Source organism: Vulpes vulpes, chromosome 13, assembly GCF_048418805.1.
Source record: "Vulpes vulpes isolate BD-2025 chromosome 13, VulVul3, whole genome shotgun sequence".
NCBI lineage: Eukaryota > Metazoa > Chordata > Mammalia > Carnivora > Canidae > Vulpes > Vulpes vulpes.
The window spans coordinates 105,445,597-105,461,301 of NC_132792.1; the positions used below are offsets into that span (position 1 = coordinate 105,445,597).

General features: G+C 39.5%; 1 protein-coding gene across 5 annotated transcripts in view; it reads left to right on the top strand.

The window, feature by feature from the left end:
- MAPRE2 (microtubule associated protein RP/EB family member 2) overlaps window positions 1-15,705 on the top strand; it is a 157,119-nt gene that overhangs the window by 25,028 nt on the left and 116,386 nt on the right. For 3 of the 5 annotated variants that reach the window (XM_025996966.2, XM_072732190.1, XM_072732191.1), the window contains one exon: window positions 6,328-6,389. The exons of 1 other annotated variant lie outside the window; for it this stretch is intronic. Coding sequence is in view for 1 of the 4 variants with exons in the window: in XM_072732190.1 (XP_072588291.1) it covers window positions 6,328-6,389 (62 nt within the window). In the remaining 3 variants the exon portion in view is untranslated. Of the gene's footprint in view, window positions 1-1,296; window positions 1,455-2,045; window positions 2,167-6,327; window positions 6,390-15,705 lie in introns of those variants that run through there. One more of the 5 variants, XM_072732192.1, reaches the window with a different exon arrangement.

Below are 15,705 nucleotides of genomic sequence, written 5' to 3' on the forward strand. Positions count from 1 at the left end.
TGTAGCAACCTGGATACCCGGTGTCTGAACAACCCTCTTGCCACAGCCAAAGTCCACCATCAACCTTTCAACACCTCTAATCTGTTGCTGTGTTTCTTCTTTGGAAGTCACAGGAGTAAGACTATAAAGAGAGGATACATGTAAAGTGAGGATTTTGTTTCCACTATAACCTGAACACTAAATTTGGACGCTGGGCTCTTAAAGGGAACCTGATACCATTCACTGTGCTACTTTCCTGCTTCGTGAACATTTGGCTACATTTCATTATCAGTGGAGTCATACTTGTGAGGAAAGGAGCCATTCTTCTATCCCAGCTATTTTCAAGGAACTCTGATTAAAAACTGATAAAAGGCTACGTAATTATTAAAAATGTTCACAGAATTAATGCACGTGGTATTCTCATGCAGTTTGTCTCATGTCAGTTGTTTTAATTTTACTTTTGTGCCTTTCGCACTGTGGATATTCTCTTCTAGAATAGAAAGGGCAGTTTCAAATTATTTTAATCCTGGTTCGCATGGCAAGTAACAGATGGATAAAGGAGGATTCTAAGAGGGGGATGAGGCTCAGTTTGTATGAAAATAACTGAATTTCTATTTTATCATAGCTATGACTTTAGACGGTTTGGGGGGATTATACTTTATTTTTATAGAAGCCTAAATCACACGACCAAAAGAAGTTTATAACATCATTACCCTTCTTAATGTATACCATCAAAATCCCCTTATCAGCCAGCTATAATTTTTCAAAGCCCTTAAATATAAAATATGGGTCATTTTGTAGTCTGGTTTAAGGAGAGGAATGCATTTGTACCACACTGAGTGCCCAAGATTCAGTGTAATTTGGCCTCCTTTACTTGCCAGATAATCTCATTTGGTTTTGGTTTCCCTGGTGTGTACTCAGCTCTGTGCTTCCCGGCAATCATAGCTCTAGTCCCCCTGGGGAGTTAAACTGGGCAGACTCTTGGCCTCCCTCTGCTGCCCTGGGGAAGGCCCTGAGCCCAACCCACCCAACGGAGGCCACTAATTGAGGTGGTGCTCGGTGGAGGCTGGGGCCCTTCAGAAGGCTAATATGGAGTGGGATCAGCCTAAGGATTAATAGCCTTGTGACCTTCTGTGAATGCTTAGGAGCTGCTTTATTCCTAGAAAGCTGTGGCCCTCCCCTACTGAAGAATGTGATCTATAACTGGAGTGATTCAATATCTGAAAGCACCCACAGGGAGTTTGGAATTCAACATACAGCTTATTTTGAAGGTCCAAAGATAGCTTAGTCATCTCCTGACAGGGAAAACCTCAGTTCACATCCCAGTGGGGTTCCCTTCTTGGAAAAGCCGGGAGCAACTAGAGAGGCAGTGATTCCCATCTCTTGGTGAGGAGAACACTAACCTTGCATTGGTCAGAAAGCTCGCTGACTAAATATACACAGCACTGAAGACAGAGCCAGATCGTCTTTCAATGGTAGGGTATGACTGGAAAACTTTACAACTCTTTCCTCATTCTGATGCCTCTTATGGTGCCTGTATCACCAGATATGGAGACAGTCTTTGTTGCAGAGTTGGAGGGGCGGGTTGGCTCTCAAGCTAGGACAGATGTTCTATGTACCACATGTGGGATGCCAGGATTCTAAGTCTGCTCCAAGAAAGAGGATTTGACATTGCACCCTATGTCTGAAATGAAGTATGTACTTTATATTGGCTAATGGGATTTTAATTTTAAAAAATAAAGCAATGATAAAGCAAAAATTTTTTTAAAAAATATTTCTAAAAAAGGATTTGAAAGGTCGAGAGGATGAGGGAAAATTGACTTTTGTAGCAACAGAGAATGTGTTTTGTTAAAGAGCTTGGCCATGTGGTAACTCTTACTCTAATAGAGATACTTGGTCTTTTCAGTTAAAACCAGTAAGCCCAGGAAAAGCGGTTGGCTTTCTGAGGCGCTGCCTTGTGCTCAAAATAGGAAGAGTAAAAGTCAACATGGTTTTTCCTAACGTGAAGGAAGACTCTGCAAGCTCCTCTTTGTGTGTGGGTGATTACAGTTTACGCTCTCTTTTAGTGTGGCCCGGTTTAAAATATAGAACACCTGCCTCACCTATAAGAGCCATGGGATGAGATGCTAGTCCTGGACTAATAAGGATGTGAATTTTGGGAAACACTTGCATACCACGGACCGGAAGGTATTAGAGATCATTTTTAAAATATAGAGGTATTCTAACTGCTACTTAGAAGTTACTTCTGGTTTTCAGTGTATTTGTATCTATTTTGACCTTTAAGGAAAGTTTGGAAAGGTTAATGTGGAAGAAAGGGGATAGCAGTGGAGAATTCTAAGATGGGCAAGACTGGACAGCAGATCCTCAGCAGTGGTTTCCCAAATGCTAGACTCCTGGGTGAAATTTTTTTTCTTGGAACTGTGCAAAGCAGGGCAAATTCCCAACCCTATCCTGCTTGCTGTCTCAGGGCTTTTCCTCTGTGGAAAGTAAGAAAATAAGAGATTCTTTTTTTTTTTTTTTTTTAAGATTTTATTTATTCATGAGAGACAGAGAGAGAGAGGCAGAGACACAGGCAGAGAAAGAAGCAGGCTCCATGCAGGGAGCCTGATGTGGGACTCAATCCCGGGACCCCAGGATCATGCCCTGAGCTGAAGGCAGGCACTAAACCGCTGAGCCACCCAGGGATCCCCAGAAAATAAGAGATTCTTAATTGTAGTTGTTGTCCTATCTTTTTTTTTATTTATTAAACTTTGTTTTTAGACCATTGTACGTTAATGTGTAGTTGTAAGAAACCAGATGGGGCTTTCTCATGTACCCTTGAGTCCTTTCTCCCCCTCAGTGGTAACATCTTGCAAATTTATAATACAATACCACAAACAGGATATTGACATTGATACATGTTCAAGGTACAGAACATTTCCATCACAAGGATGCCTACTGTTCCCCTTTTATAATCATCTCCTCTCCCCATCACTCTGCTCTTGTTCCCCTCCCCACTCCTGCAACCATTAATGTGTGTTCCATTTCTACAGTTTTCTTATTCCAAGACTGTTAGATAAATGTAATCATGTGGCGTATGACCTTTGGGACTGGCTTTTTTCACTCAGGATAATTCTCTGGAGATTGTTCCAGGTTGTTGTGTGTATCAGTAGTTCTTTTTTATTCCTAAGTAGCATTCCATGGTAAAAGGATATGCCTCAGTTGGCTTAATCATTAACGTGCTGAAGGACATCTGGGTTGTCTGATTTTTGGCTACTGCTAAAATAAAAAAATTAAAAATTAAAAAACCTGCTATAAACATAAATTTTCATTTTTCTGGAAAAATGCCTAGAGGTGCAACTGGTGGGTTATATGGTAGTTGTATGTTAAAAAATTAAAGAAAGGCAAATGTTTGCCAGAGTAGTAGAACCATCCTACAACCTCATGAGTAATATGAGTGCTCTAGTTCCTCATCAGTGTTTCACATTGTCTGTATTTTTGCCATTCTGCTAAGTGTATAATGGTATCTCGTTATGGTTTTTAACTTTCACCTGCATAATGGATAATGATTCTAAATGTCATTTCATGTGCTTATTGACTATTTGTATGTCTTCTTCAGCTAAATGTCTGTTCATGTCTTTTGCCTACTTTCCAACTGATTTTTTTTTAGACTGTTGAGTTTTCAGAGCTCTTCTTATATTCTAGAAACTAGTCCTCTGTCAGATACGTGGTTTGCAAATATTTTCTCCTACTTTATTCCTCATATTTACATCTACTTTACAGGGACAAAAGTTCTTACTTTTGATAAAGTCCAATTTATTTAACTATCCCTTTTATGGATTGTGTTTTTGGTGTTAAGGCTAAGGACTCTTTGCCAGGACCCAGGTCTCAAAGATCTTCTATGTTTTTTGTAGTTTTGTATGTATACTATGTTCCATTTTTTTTTATTTAAAGATTTATTTATTTGAGAGAGAGAAAGCACACATGGCAGGGGCAGAGGGAGAGGGAGAAAAAATTTCAAGCAGACACTGTGCTGAGCATGGAGCCAGATATGGGCTCGATCTCATGACCCTGAGGATCATGACCTGAATGGTGGAAACCAAGAGCTGGCCACTTAACTGACTTGTGCCACCCAAGCATTTGCTGTGCCCCATTTTTAATTTTTATATAAAGTGTGAGACTTATAGACAGAAACTGTTTTGCTATTGTCAAACATCACAGAAAAAATGGCCTTACCTGCCACCTCCACCAGTAGGGGAGCCTATGTCTTTACCCTTCTAAGGCTGTGCCTTATCTAGCACTTAAATGCCAGGATCAGAGCAAAGACTCTGCAGGGACTTTAAAACTGTAGAGAAGACCTGGCTTTTATGGTGGGTATGATATAGATGAAAGACGCAATAGACGCTAGAGTCCATCAGACCTCTTAAAAATTGTCACTTTCTAGATGCACAATATGGGCAACTTGCTCTACTACTCTGAGCCTCTGTTTCTTTGTTTGTATTAAGATTTTGAAGATTAAATAAAATATGTGAAATGACTGGTAACAAAGGGTTTTCAGTAAACGATCCTATTCTTCAAACTGATCCATTACAGGTGTTGAAAGTTGACCAATGGACCATTGTCAGACAACAGAAAAAGGCCAATTGTATGTAGCCTTGAATTTTCTAAGGGCAAATTCTCTAGTTCATAGATAAACTAGGAATCCTGTATTCTTCCTAGCTTGGTGGCTAATACTGCCCCTGGTAATTTAGCTACTGAGTCCTAGTTTGCTAAAGATGGCAAATGAAAATTTTATTATAATTCAGTTAATTGCTGGAAGATTGAAGGACTTAGGAAAATGACATGGCTAGGAACAGATTTTTCTTATCTGATTTTTTTTAAATCAACTCATTAAATTATGGAAAGATGTGAAATACTCATGAAATTAAATTCTGCTCTAAAATAATGTGAGGAAATTCCATCTGTTCTATTAGGAGTCCTTAGGACCATCTATATTAAATTTTTTTTTAAACAAACCAACTTTATAAATGACTTTTGAGCTCTTACTGAATAGTATTAACATTGAAAAATCAGCTCTCACCTTTACTTTCTCTCAGTACCTACAATTTTGCTGTTCACATTTTTTTTTACCATCTCCTCTTCCCCTTATAGAAAAGGTATAAAATGTCCCCCTTCGTTCTTTAAGGAAAAAAATTTTTTTTCATCCAGCAACATCTCCATAGTTCTGAAGATCACATAGCATTGGATCTGCCATAAATACTTTATTTTTATGCAATTGATTTTTTTTAAAAAAACATCAAAGGCTTTTGTGTTTTATGTTCCAGGACCATTTTAGAAGAGTAATGTTCAGGGTGAGGGCATATGTAGAAGGCAGTAGTCATTGCTCATTTGTTTCTTGGGCTGGTGGGAAGACCATTAAGGCCCCTGCACATAGGCATCTGGGGTCTTTTTTAGCAGAATCTGCTTGAGCCAGAAGCTGTCTCCCCAGGAACCATCCACTTCCCACCTTAACACTGGACCTTCAAAACCTGGAGCTCAGGCAAAGTTCTTAGTCTCAAGAACTGGATCTGTCCTTCCTCAGTTTACTTATCACTTAGAGCATGTTTTGAGGAGCAAGAGCTAATTCACATAAAGTAAATTATCATTTGTTGGTATATATATTTCCGAAGTTTGATCCTGGCATTGTTTAAAATGTCCAACCTCTTAAAAATCTTCTGACTAGGGATCCCTGGGTGGCGCAGCGGTTCGGCACGTGCCTTTGGCCCAGGGCGCAATCCTGGAGACCCGGGATCGAATCCCGCATCGGGCTCCCGGTGCATGGAGCCTGCTTCTCCCTCTGCCTGTGTCTCTGCCTCTCTCTCTCTCTGTGACTCTCATAAATAAATAATAATAATAAAAAAAAAATTTAAAAAAAATCTTCTGACTAGAAGCATAAGACTGTGTTGATACAAGATATAAAACCTAATAAACCTAAGTTTAGGGAAGTTAATACTTAATGTTGGCCTTTGATATACCACTAGAGACACTCCTTCCTGGGGTTGCCTGCTAATATATAAATTCTCATCACTTCAGACTATCAGGGAGAAAAGTTTTACCTTTTATTTTTATGAAACTGACAGTACACTAAATATTCACAAACCATAATCAACCTCAAAATTGACCCAAAATAGAGACTGAGAACCCTTGTTTGGCTAATTTAATCTCCTATGGTAAAACCAACTGAATTTTGACATTGTGTGTGTGTTTCAACTGAATTTTCCATTCCATTTCTACACCTAACAAACTCAGTTATAACTCTTTGCTTCTATGTTTTCATCCTATTAAATATTCTTTCTTTCTTTCTTTCTTTTTTTTTTTTTACTATCCCAGTATCCCCCTTCTCAGCGGTACAGTTCATCTCGACAGCCAGGGAGAGAGCCTGGATGCTCAAGGTAAGGTTTAAATATAAAATGGTGTAGAATTCCTTGTCTACAGATTACATTGAAGTATTAATGCCTTTCAAACAACTTATTTTCAAAATTCCATCATACAATTAAAGCAAGTATTACAGTAAACATGCTCCATTAAACATTATTTTTCAAACTATATTCCATTTCCCGTGTGTATGAAGGGCTAATTAACTGCTATCAGCAATTCCTCTAAAAATGGTCAAGCCAATTAAAGTTTAATTTTGGAGATATTATTAGTGATAAGTGGAGGGAGAGAATACCAAGATGTAGTTAGGTAACCTCAGGACATTTTGTGTTATTTGTGGACAAATGATTTTTTATTTCATTTATCATGAAACAAATCCAGGCAGGTGCTCAGACTTTATGATAGAGGATAGAGCATATTTGGGAAGGAGACAAAGACTCACAAAGCCTCACTTATTTTTGTCAGTTTTGGTTTTGTGTTTGAAATGCAATAATTTGACCTTCATTTCTTTCCTTCTGGTATTCTTAATCTCTCTCTCTAATGCTTTCAAGGTTCATTCACCTCCAGCAGCTCCCTAGAACAAAGGAACAATTAACTGAAATTCCACCAGATGGCAATATTTGGAAAGCCATCCACGGAGGTTTCAAAGCTAAGAGCTACTATTGTTCAGAGAATAGTCTCAGAGTAAAACATCGTAGATTTTACCAAAGGTATTCTAAACATCTTCAGTTTTACTTCTTTCCCCACAATATCAAAAGTTTTTACAGAAAAGAAAAGTAAGGGAGTATATGTTGTGTTTTGTTTTTCATTCTGGGATGATAAAACGAGAAACTTTATTCTTAAGTAATTCTCTTAACAGTCCGTATTAAAAGTTCAAATCAACGGATAATATACTATATTTAGCTTGGGGTTTCATGGAGATAAATGCTATGATTAATGGTAATTTTTAAAATGAGAATAAAAAGCTAAAATTCTAAAGAATAGCATTTTAAGGAGTTGTCTTCATATTCAAACCAAGTGAAATTTGCAGATTTAAAATACTTGTACTGATTTGAAATAACTTACTTAAATGGGATGATTAAACTTTTCTCCTTTTGCTCTAATGAGAATGAAGATCCTGAACCTTGAATGGTGTCCAAACAGCTGGACTTTTCAAAGACCAGAGCTGGGAAAGAGGGGTATAGGAAGGCATCTGAGAGCAATTAAAATAGAAAGAACCAAGGAGAGACACCTAAGCTTGCTTTGTACACCTAAAAACAGACCTTGGGTGCCCTTTGAAACCTGCTCTTGTGTTACTAGCCCTTCTGGTAAGGTGTCTATGTGTCTGGGATAGTCCTGGTGTACTTCCATTGTCTTAGAATATAGTCTCATAAGCACCCCCTTTCACCCTTAAAAGTATCTTCATGTGGATGATAAATTCTACGGTTGCCTGCCTTCTAGGCAGGTACATTCAAAGAAAAAGTAATAGAGGAAGGTGGCCTAATACCTTAATAGGGAGTCTGTTTATAAACCTCCTTATATCTAGGACTACTGGACAAATGCTCCCTTTTCTGTAAAGAGCCACGTCATGAATATTTTCTACTTTGCGGGCCATACAGTCACTATCACAACCCTTCAAGTCACTGTAGTGTGGAAATCACCATAGAAATACATACATTAATGGGCTTGGCTGTGTTTCAATAAAACCTTATTTACAAAAACGGGCAGTAGGTGGCATTTGGCTAGCAGGCCATAGTTTACAGAATCTTGTGAGCTAATTCTCTACCTTTCCTATCCTTTTACAAAGAAGACAGCCATCCTTAAATCTTCTTTCTCTTCCTATCCCTTCTAGATTGCAGCCTCCTTGCTTAACCCTCTAAGAGACTGGTATTGACAGTTGCTTGAGTGACTAATCTCAGTTGTGTGGTTCCTGAGCATCGTTGGCTAAGTCTAGGGGCTTGCTCCGTATCCAGATCTATTTCTGCACTCTGTATACCGTGCCTGTACCTTTATACCTCATGTCCTAGAATAGCCTCCCTTTTGAGATATCACTTGAATCCTAGAGTTAAGTCCTGGAGCAATAGCTATTTAGTAGACAATTTAACTTTATACTTTGGTCCTCACTGTCTATGGAAAACATAGCTACATGAAGGAAATATGTTGGCTATATCAAATGTTGACAATATCAAATTTTTATAAAAATGGTATTTTTTTAAAGATTATTTATTTATTCGTGAGAGACATACACACAGAGAGAGAGAGGCAGAGACACAGGCAGAGGGAGAAGCAGGCTACATGCAGGGAGCCCGATGCGGGACTCGATCCCCAGACCTGGGATCTTGTCTTGAGCCGAAGGCAGATGCTCAACCACTGAGCTACCCAAGCATCCCTAAAGCGGTACATTTAAAGGAAAGAAGAAAGTGACCCATAACACTGTCCCAAAATAACTGTTCAATGATTTGTATATTTGCTTGTCTCACAAGTATTTCTATTTTTTTATACTGGCTGTGATCTGTGTTTTACTTAGCATTAGTCACAAACCTCTTTCAAGAATCTTCAGAATTCTTCTTAGAGTAGAATGGTATTATATCAATGTGTCATAGTACCCTCCAGTTTTGTTGCTATTGGTTTGGTTCAGTCCAATTTGTATTTTTCCATCTATTTCCTTAGTACAAAATCCCAGAAATGGATTATTCAAAGATATAATAGCCATTCTCATGACTTTTAATCTGGTTTATGGTATTTCTTCCCAAATGGTTTGGAGTCCCTCACAAATATTTGTAATCTGAGAGGACTAGCCTTACCACAACTTGATCAGAAATAGCATTTAATTCAATAATGTTTACTGAGTGTCTCCTATACATGAAGACTGTCCTAATTGCTTTGGTGTGTATGTATGTGTGTATGTATGTATATATATATATATATATATATATATATATAAATGATAGGCTTTTACCACAAACCTTTATTGAGTGAGTGTCTGCTCTAAACTATGTATTGTAGGGATTCCATGATGAATAGAAGATAGCTTCTGAGTTTAACCTTATTGGGAAGCTAAGATAGATATAATATATATAACATCTATAACTGTATACAAAATGAGATACACCATAGGAGAAATACAGAAAAATATGTTGGGAGTTTGAGAGGCATTGGCAGGGTGGGGTAGAGATGGCATCTGAGCTGAACCTTGGAGGTAAGTTGTATTGGAACATTCAGGTGGTAAGATTTGCTATTCATTCCATAAACATGTATCAATAGCTAACTATATGCCAGGTGCTATGCTAAAAGCTACGTTATAAAGGTAAACAAGACAGAGATCTTAAAGCTTAGCATCTAATGGAATTGACTGCTTTAAAAAGAAAAGTATGTTAAGTAGGATAGCTTGTCTAGCAGAGGATACATGGGGGTAGGGATAAAGCCAGGACCCTCTTTCAAAGGGGCGTTTTCATGGCTCTTCTTTTGATATAGTTTTCCTCATTAGTTATATCAGAATCTGTGGGAGATCTGATTCTGTAAGTTTGAAGGTTATTCTAGTTGGCTGACCAACATTCTAATTAAAATTTGCCTATATTTACAGCCCCCTCGCCCCTGGATTATATTCAGTGAGCATGCCAGGGCTGGGATCATCAGTAAGACCTGCATCCTAGCCCTGACTCCTTGATGACTGAAGCAAATCACCAAGAATTACAGGTTTTCTTCTGTGTGTTGTTTTTCAAACAGCTGGAAGGAACCTCAATCTAATCCAACTGACCCATTTTAAAGGTGAATGTTCTTGAGTGAGGAGAGTTGACTAGCCAACCATCAGATGTTTGGTGAACAAGCCATAGCACCAGAACCCTGGCTCCTGATTCACTTCCTGCCTATTCTGTGCTCATTTCTAGAATTTTCCCTGTGATAAGAACTAAAAAGAGAATTAGCCTACACATTATTTTTTGTGCATATAGATGCAATATGTATTTTAACCCAGCTCAGACAACCACCAACAAACTTCTTAAATTTTTATTTTCAAATTAAAATTTTAAATAGTAATGAATAGATGAGTGGTAGAAACAGAGGGAAATATGGAAAAAGTTCCTACATCTCATTTTTCTCCTTTAGGATCCAGGCAAATAACTTGGCCACATTGAGTTTTTACCTGTTGAGTTGTAAAATAATTGGAGGTAACATAAGTATTGGATACATTGCAGGTACTCAGCAAGTGTTTTTCTTTCTCCTTCTTTCCTAGATCTATAGGTTCTTCACAGGGTTCCTTTTGTTTATTAATGAGGTTACCCTATAAAACTTATGAAAATTAAATGGTGGAATGAGAATACATTTATATAAGTATCTGGTATAGAACTTAATATTCTCATTTCTGAATTTATGCATAAGTAGCAATTTAGAGGTTTTTGTTCATGGTTCTTTATCCTTCAGTAGCTTATTTCATATAGTCTCTGGATGTGGGTAAGACTTAGAAATTTTCTGTTATCTACTCTAAAATATGTAAAATATGGAGATGACTCAATGAAGAAAATATAGCTAAATATTAACAATTTAAAATCTAGCTATGGGTATAAATATATATTATGCTATTATACAGGTTTTTTTCTACTTATCTGTGTATTTGAAATGTCTTGGGTCAATTTTTAAAAATTATGTATTAAGTATTAAACTTTGACCATGGCCCCATCATTGTGCAAATGCAGAGGGTACATTTTGGGCAAGAGAGGATCTCTACCCTGCTGGAGCTATGGCCCACTGTAGGGAACACTGATGCAACTGGCAATCTACTACAGGGTGCTAAGCACTATGTTGGGAGAAGTAAAGGATGCCATGGGAACCCCTAGCAATGAGAGCAAAGCTCCAACTGGTGCAGGGAGGTCAGATGAGGCTTCCAAGGGCAGGGACCTCTCCTCTGAGACCTGAAGGAAAAGGAGGAGCCAGCCAGCAGGTGTTGAGAAAGGGAACTAGAGAAAAGGGAGAGCTCTTTAGGCAAAAAGAGTAGCAGCCTCTTCAAAGACCCGGAAAGGAAATAAAAGAAGCATCTGGCATATTGGCTAAATTGAAAGAGGTTCAGTAATGAGCTGCAGCATCAAGGGAGGCATGAAAACGGGGCTAGAGAGACAGATCAGGAAGGGCCTTGGCAGGCCAGTAAAGACCTTTGGGTGGTATTCTGAAAGTGATGGTTGAAGTGCTGTAAGTCAATTGCCAAGTTGCAGTTCCAGGTCTTAAAATGGTCCCTCTAGCAGCTGTGGACAGTGATGGAGAGGGATAAGAGGAGAGGAGAGGGGAAAGTGAAAGATGCTGAGCATCTGGTGAAGGTGGTGACAGCTGGGGTAGAGAGGTCGGTGGATTTGAAGACCAGTTAGAAGGTGGGCTAGACAGGATCGGGTAAGGGAGAGGTCAGGGGTTAACTCTTTGACATGTGCATTGAATGCTTGCTATGTGGTAAGTGCTGTATCAGTGCTGAGAAGAAAAATAAGGTAAGCTCTGGGGAATAGAGTGCAGGGTTAGTATTTTGAAGAGGAGCCTAAAGAAGAGAGGTCTTTGCAGAAGTACAGACCAGCTCTTAGGGACCCCAATCAGAGGTGCCATGATGAGAAATAGTCACCTGGTAACCATGAAACTGAGTGGGCTCCCTGGAAGATCTGCCAGTGGCAGTGGTGTGATAGGGTAATGCCCAGATGCCTGGTACAAGTGGGAGGTTTGAATGATATCTGGTATACTGAGATAGGAAACACGTGGGAACAGAACATTACGTGTGTGATAGAAAGAACCCAAAGCGTTGTATTGAACACATTGAGTTTAGGGTGCCTGTGACATCTAAAAGGGTGTATATGGGGATTTGGAATCTGAACCCCAAAAGAGAAAATAAACCACAAATACAACTGTGGGAGTCACTAGCCTATTAGCTGTAAGCCTTGAGTATAGGTACAATTAGAACCTATAATTAGAACCTTTAAGGTAGAGTAGAACCTTAAAGATCACCAATATTTAAGAGGCAGATTAAGAAAAAGAATATACCCATTTCCATAGCAACAATATGGACAATGGCCAAAAGGTAGAAGGAACCCAAGTGTGCCCATCTATGGATAAAGGGATAAACAAAGCATAGTGTATACGACAATGAAATATTCTTGTGCCTTGAGGTAAACACCATTACATGCTACTACATGGATAAAACATGAAGATCTAATGTTAAAGGAAGTATCAGTCACAGAAAGCAATACTGTGTGGCTCCACTTATGGGACACCTGGAATAAAATGCATGGAAGGAGAAAGTAGGATGGTGTTTTTCAGGGGCTGGGGAGAGAGAGCGAGCTGGTGAGTTATTCAATGGGTATAGAATTTTAGTTTTGTAATTGAAAACTATTCTGGAGATGGCTGCTGATTTATGGTGGTACAACAGTGTCCATGTACTTAACACCACTGAATTATACACTTAAATGGTGAAAATGGTAAAATTTGTGTTCTGTGTATTTAGTACAATGAAAGAGATTAACGATCAGCCAAAAACTCAGGAAAAAGAGCACTTGCATATGCTGCCATGGAAGCCTAAGGAAAATAGCATTTCAGGGGCACCTGGGTGGCTTAGTGGTAGAGGGTCTGCCTTTGGCTCAGGTCGTGATCCCAGAGTCCTGGGATTGAGTCCCACACTGGCTCCCCACAGGGAGCCTGCTTCTCCTCTGCCTATGTCTCTGCCTCTCTGTGTCTCTCATGAATAAATAAATACAAGTCTTTAAAAAGAAAAGAAAGTGTTTCAAGAATGAGCAAAGGGTAAATAAATCCAAATACTCTGCAAAGGTTAAGTAAGATCATGACAAAAATGCACCTATTGACTTTTAGCAACAAAGAGGTAGTTTGGGATCTTATGATGAGGCTAACTTCAATGACCCGGTCAAACTGGAATCTAAACCGAGGTCCAGGGCAAGTGGAGAGGGTAGGTTTAGATGAGCCTTAAGCTATTTGACTATAAAGAAGAGGAGAGAAAGAGGACCCTGTGGGGAAGAAGAGTTGATTTAGAAAGGTGCCTACCTCATAGGTAAATGTGTAGGGTTGCAGGTAGGAAACTTAAATTCTTGTCTGATGGCTTCAATAGCCTCTGAAGTCAGAGGCAAGACCATCTGCTAAGGGAGGAGAAGGTGGAAGGTCAGAGATCTAAGCAGAGTATTAAAATGTCTGATGTATGAAGAATAACAGAGGTGTTGACTAGGGAAGCAGAGGGATGGTCTGGAAGCACTGACACACACCCCACCTCAACTCGGGTCTGGGGCCCATGAATTTATAGCTGAGCTAGGCAGAGTGCCCATTCCTCCAGCATGGCTCAGCAGTCCAAATGGGGCACATGCACCTGAGCAGATGAAATGATCATACGGGCTCCTTTATGGGAGAAACGTGAAAATTGATCATAAGGACAGTACATTTAAAGTGGGCTAATACTTTATTTAAAATGTTGTAGGTAAAAGAAAAATAAAACAGGTGCCAAAGGACTGGTTGCCAATGTTTTGGTTTGTAAGGAGTTTGAGATTCCTGCAGCGATGGTAACTCATGAGGGCCCCCTGTTGACAAAGTAGATTATTAGGGACCAGTCTTAATTAACAATTGATTGGATTAATTCAAAGTGAAACTGAACAGTTTGTGTAATTTGGTGTCCCCTTCCCCGCCATTCACAAACTTGGATTGCCTGGACCCCAGTTGAGATTCCAGTTTGACCAGAGGCAACTACTCTGTGGCACAAAAACAAAACTGCCAATTGGTTAGCAAAGCTTTAATGCTGTATATCCTTACAAAAGATTTCTGCTTTAAAAAAATTCCAGTAGAGTTAACCATTAACCAATGTTGTATTAGTTTCAGGTCTACAATATAGTGACTCAACAATTCTAGTTGCAACAATATGGGAGGACCTAGAGAGATTTCAGCCTTTTGCGTAGAGTACCAGGATTTGGTTAGGTAATACTCATTTTGCTAGCAAAAGTGTCACTAAAATTGCTCTGCGGTTGACATACCTTATCACCTTACAAGTGGGCTGTGGTATGTGGAAAAGAATGCAGTTGACATCCCCTGGACTGGTGTCTGGGATGCTTGTGTATATTGAGGCCCCTAATCAAGTGTGGCTTTTACCCCCATCACCATCTGAGTTTGTTTTTCCAGTGTGAAAGATGAAAAATAATAAATATCATGGACACCAACCCAGGGATACTTCTTATTCCTGCCGATACCCTCACTCTAGAGCAGAGTTCTAAATCCTCTGCAATGATAATATTCCATATCTGTGCCCCCTAATTTGATAGCTATTAGCCGCATGTGCCCACTGAGGGTTTGAAATGTGGCTATGAACATTTCCTATACATCTTAAGTCTTTCGTCTTAATGTGAAAGGCCACATGTGGCCAGTGGCTACTGTATTGGGTAGCTAGCTCTAAAAGCCGGATTAGATAGAACTGAATTTTTTTTTTAAGATTTATTTATTTATTCATGAGAGACACACAGAGAGGCAGAGACACAGGCAAAGGGAGAAGCAGGCTCCACGCAGGGAGCCCGATGCGGGACTCGACCCCGGATCCCGGGATCAGGACCTGAGCCAAAGGCAGGCACTCAACTACTGAGCCACCCAGGCATCCCAGAACTGAAATTTTAAATACAGCTTACTAATAGAGCCAACCCAGGAAACTCACTCTGGTCTTTGATGTCCAAACAAGTCTGGCCTGGCCCCAGTCCAGTCTGCCATCAGGTTGGTTACATACAGCCTAGGGATTCCAGTCTGTGTGAGGGTGAATATGGGGAGGGAGTAAGATCTGAAAACAACCTACAGCCAAGGTGATTCACCTTCAGTTTACCTAAACTCTCTAATATTTGAACACCAGAGTCCTGTTTACAAAGAAGAAAAAGATAGGGAGAAAACAAACTTGATTTAATGGCTACCGTGTGTTAAGTACTCTGCTAGTGACTTTACATAGGATGTCTTACGCAAAATTGGTTCATTTATTTTATTTATTTATTCATTCATGAGAGACAGAGAGAGGCAGAGAGAGAAGCAGGCTCCATGCACGGAGCCTGACGTGGGACTCAATCCCAGGTCTCCAGGATCACACTCCAGGCTGAAGGTGATGCTAAACCTCTAAGCCACCGGGGCTGCCCAAATTGGTTCATCTTTATATGTCCTATGTGGAGTTTGTTTATGCTTTTAATAAATGAGTTTGAGAGCTTAACAAGCTTGTTCAGGGCTCCTAACTAATAAGTAGTAGAGGCAAGATTAATACCCAAGCAGGAAATGCAAAGCGATTTTCCACAAGTAGTACTCACAGCTAGATATACATGTTGGGAACTACCAGAAAAGCAGAAAACCTTTGGGGTAGGATTGGAGGTGGAA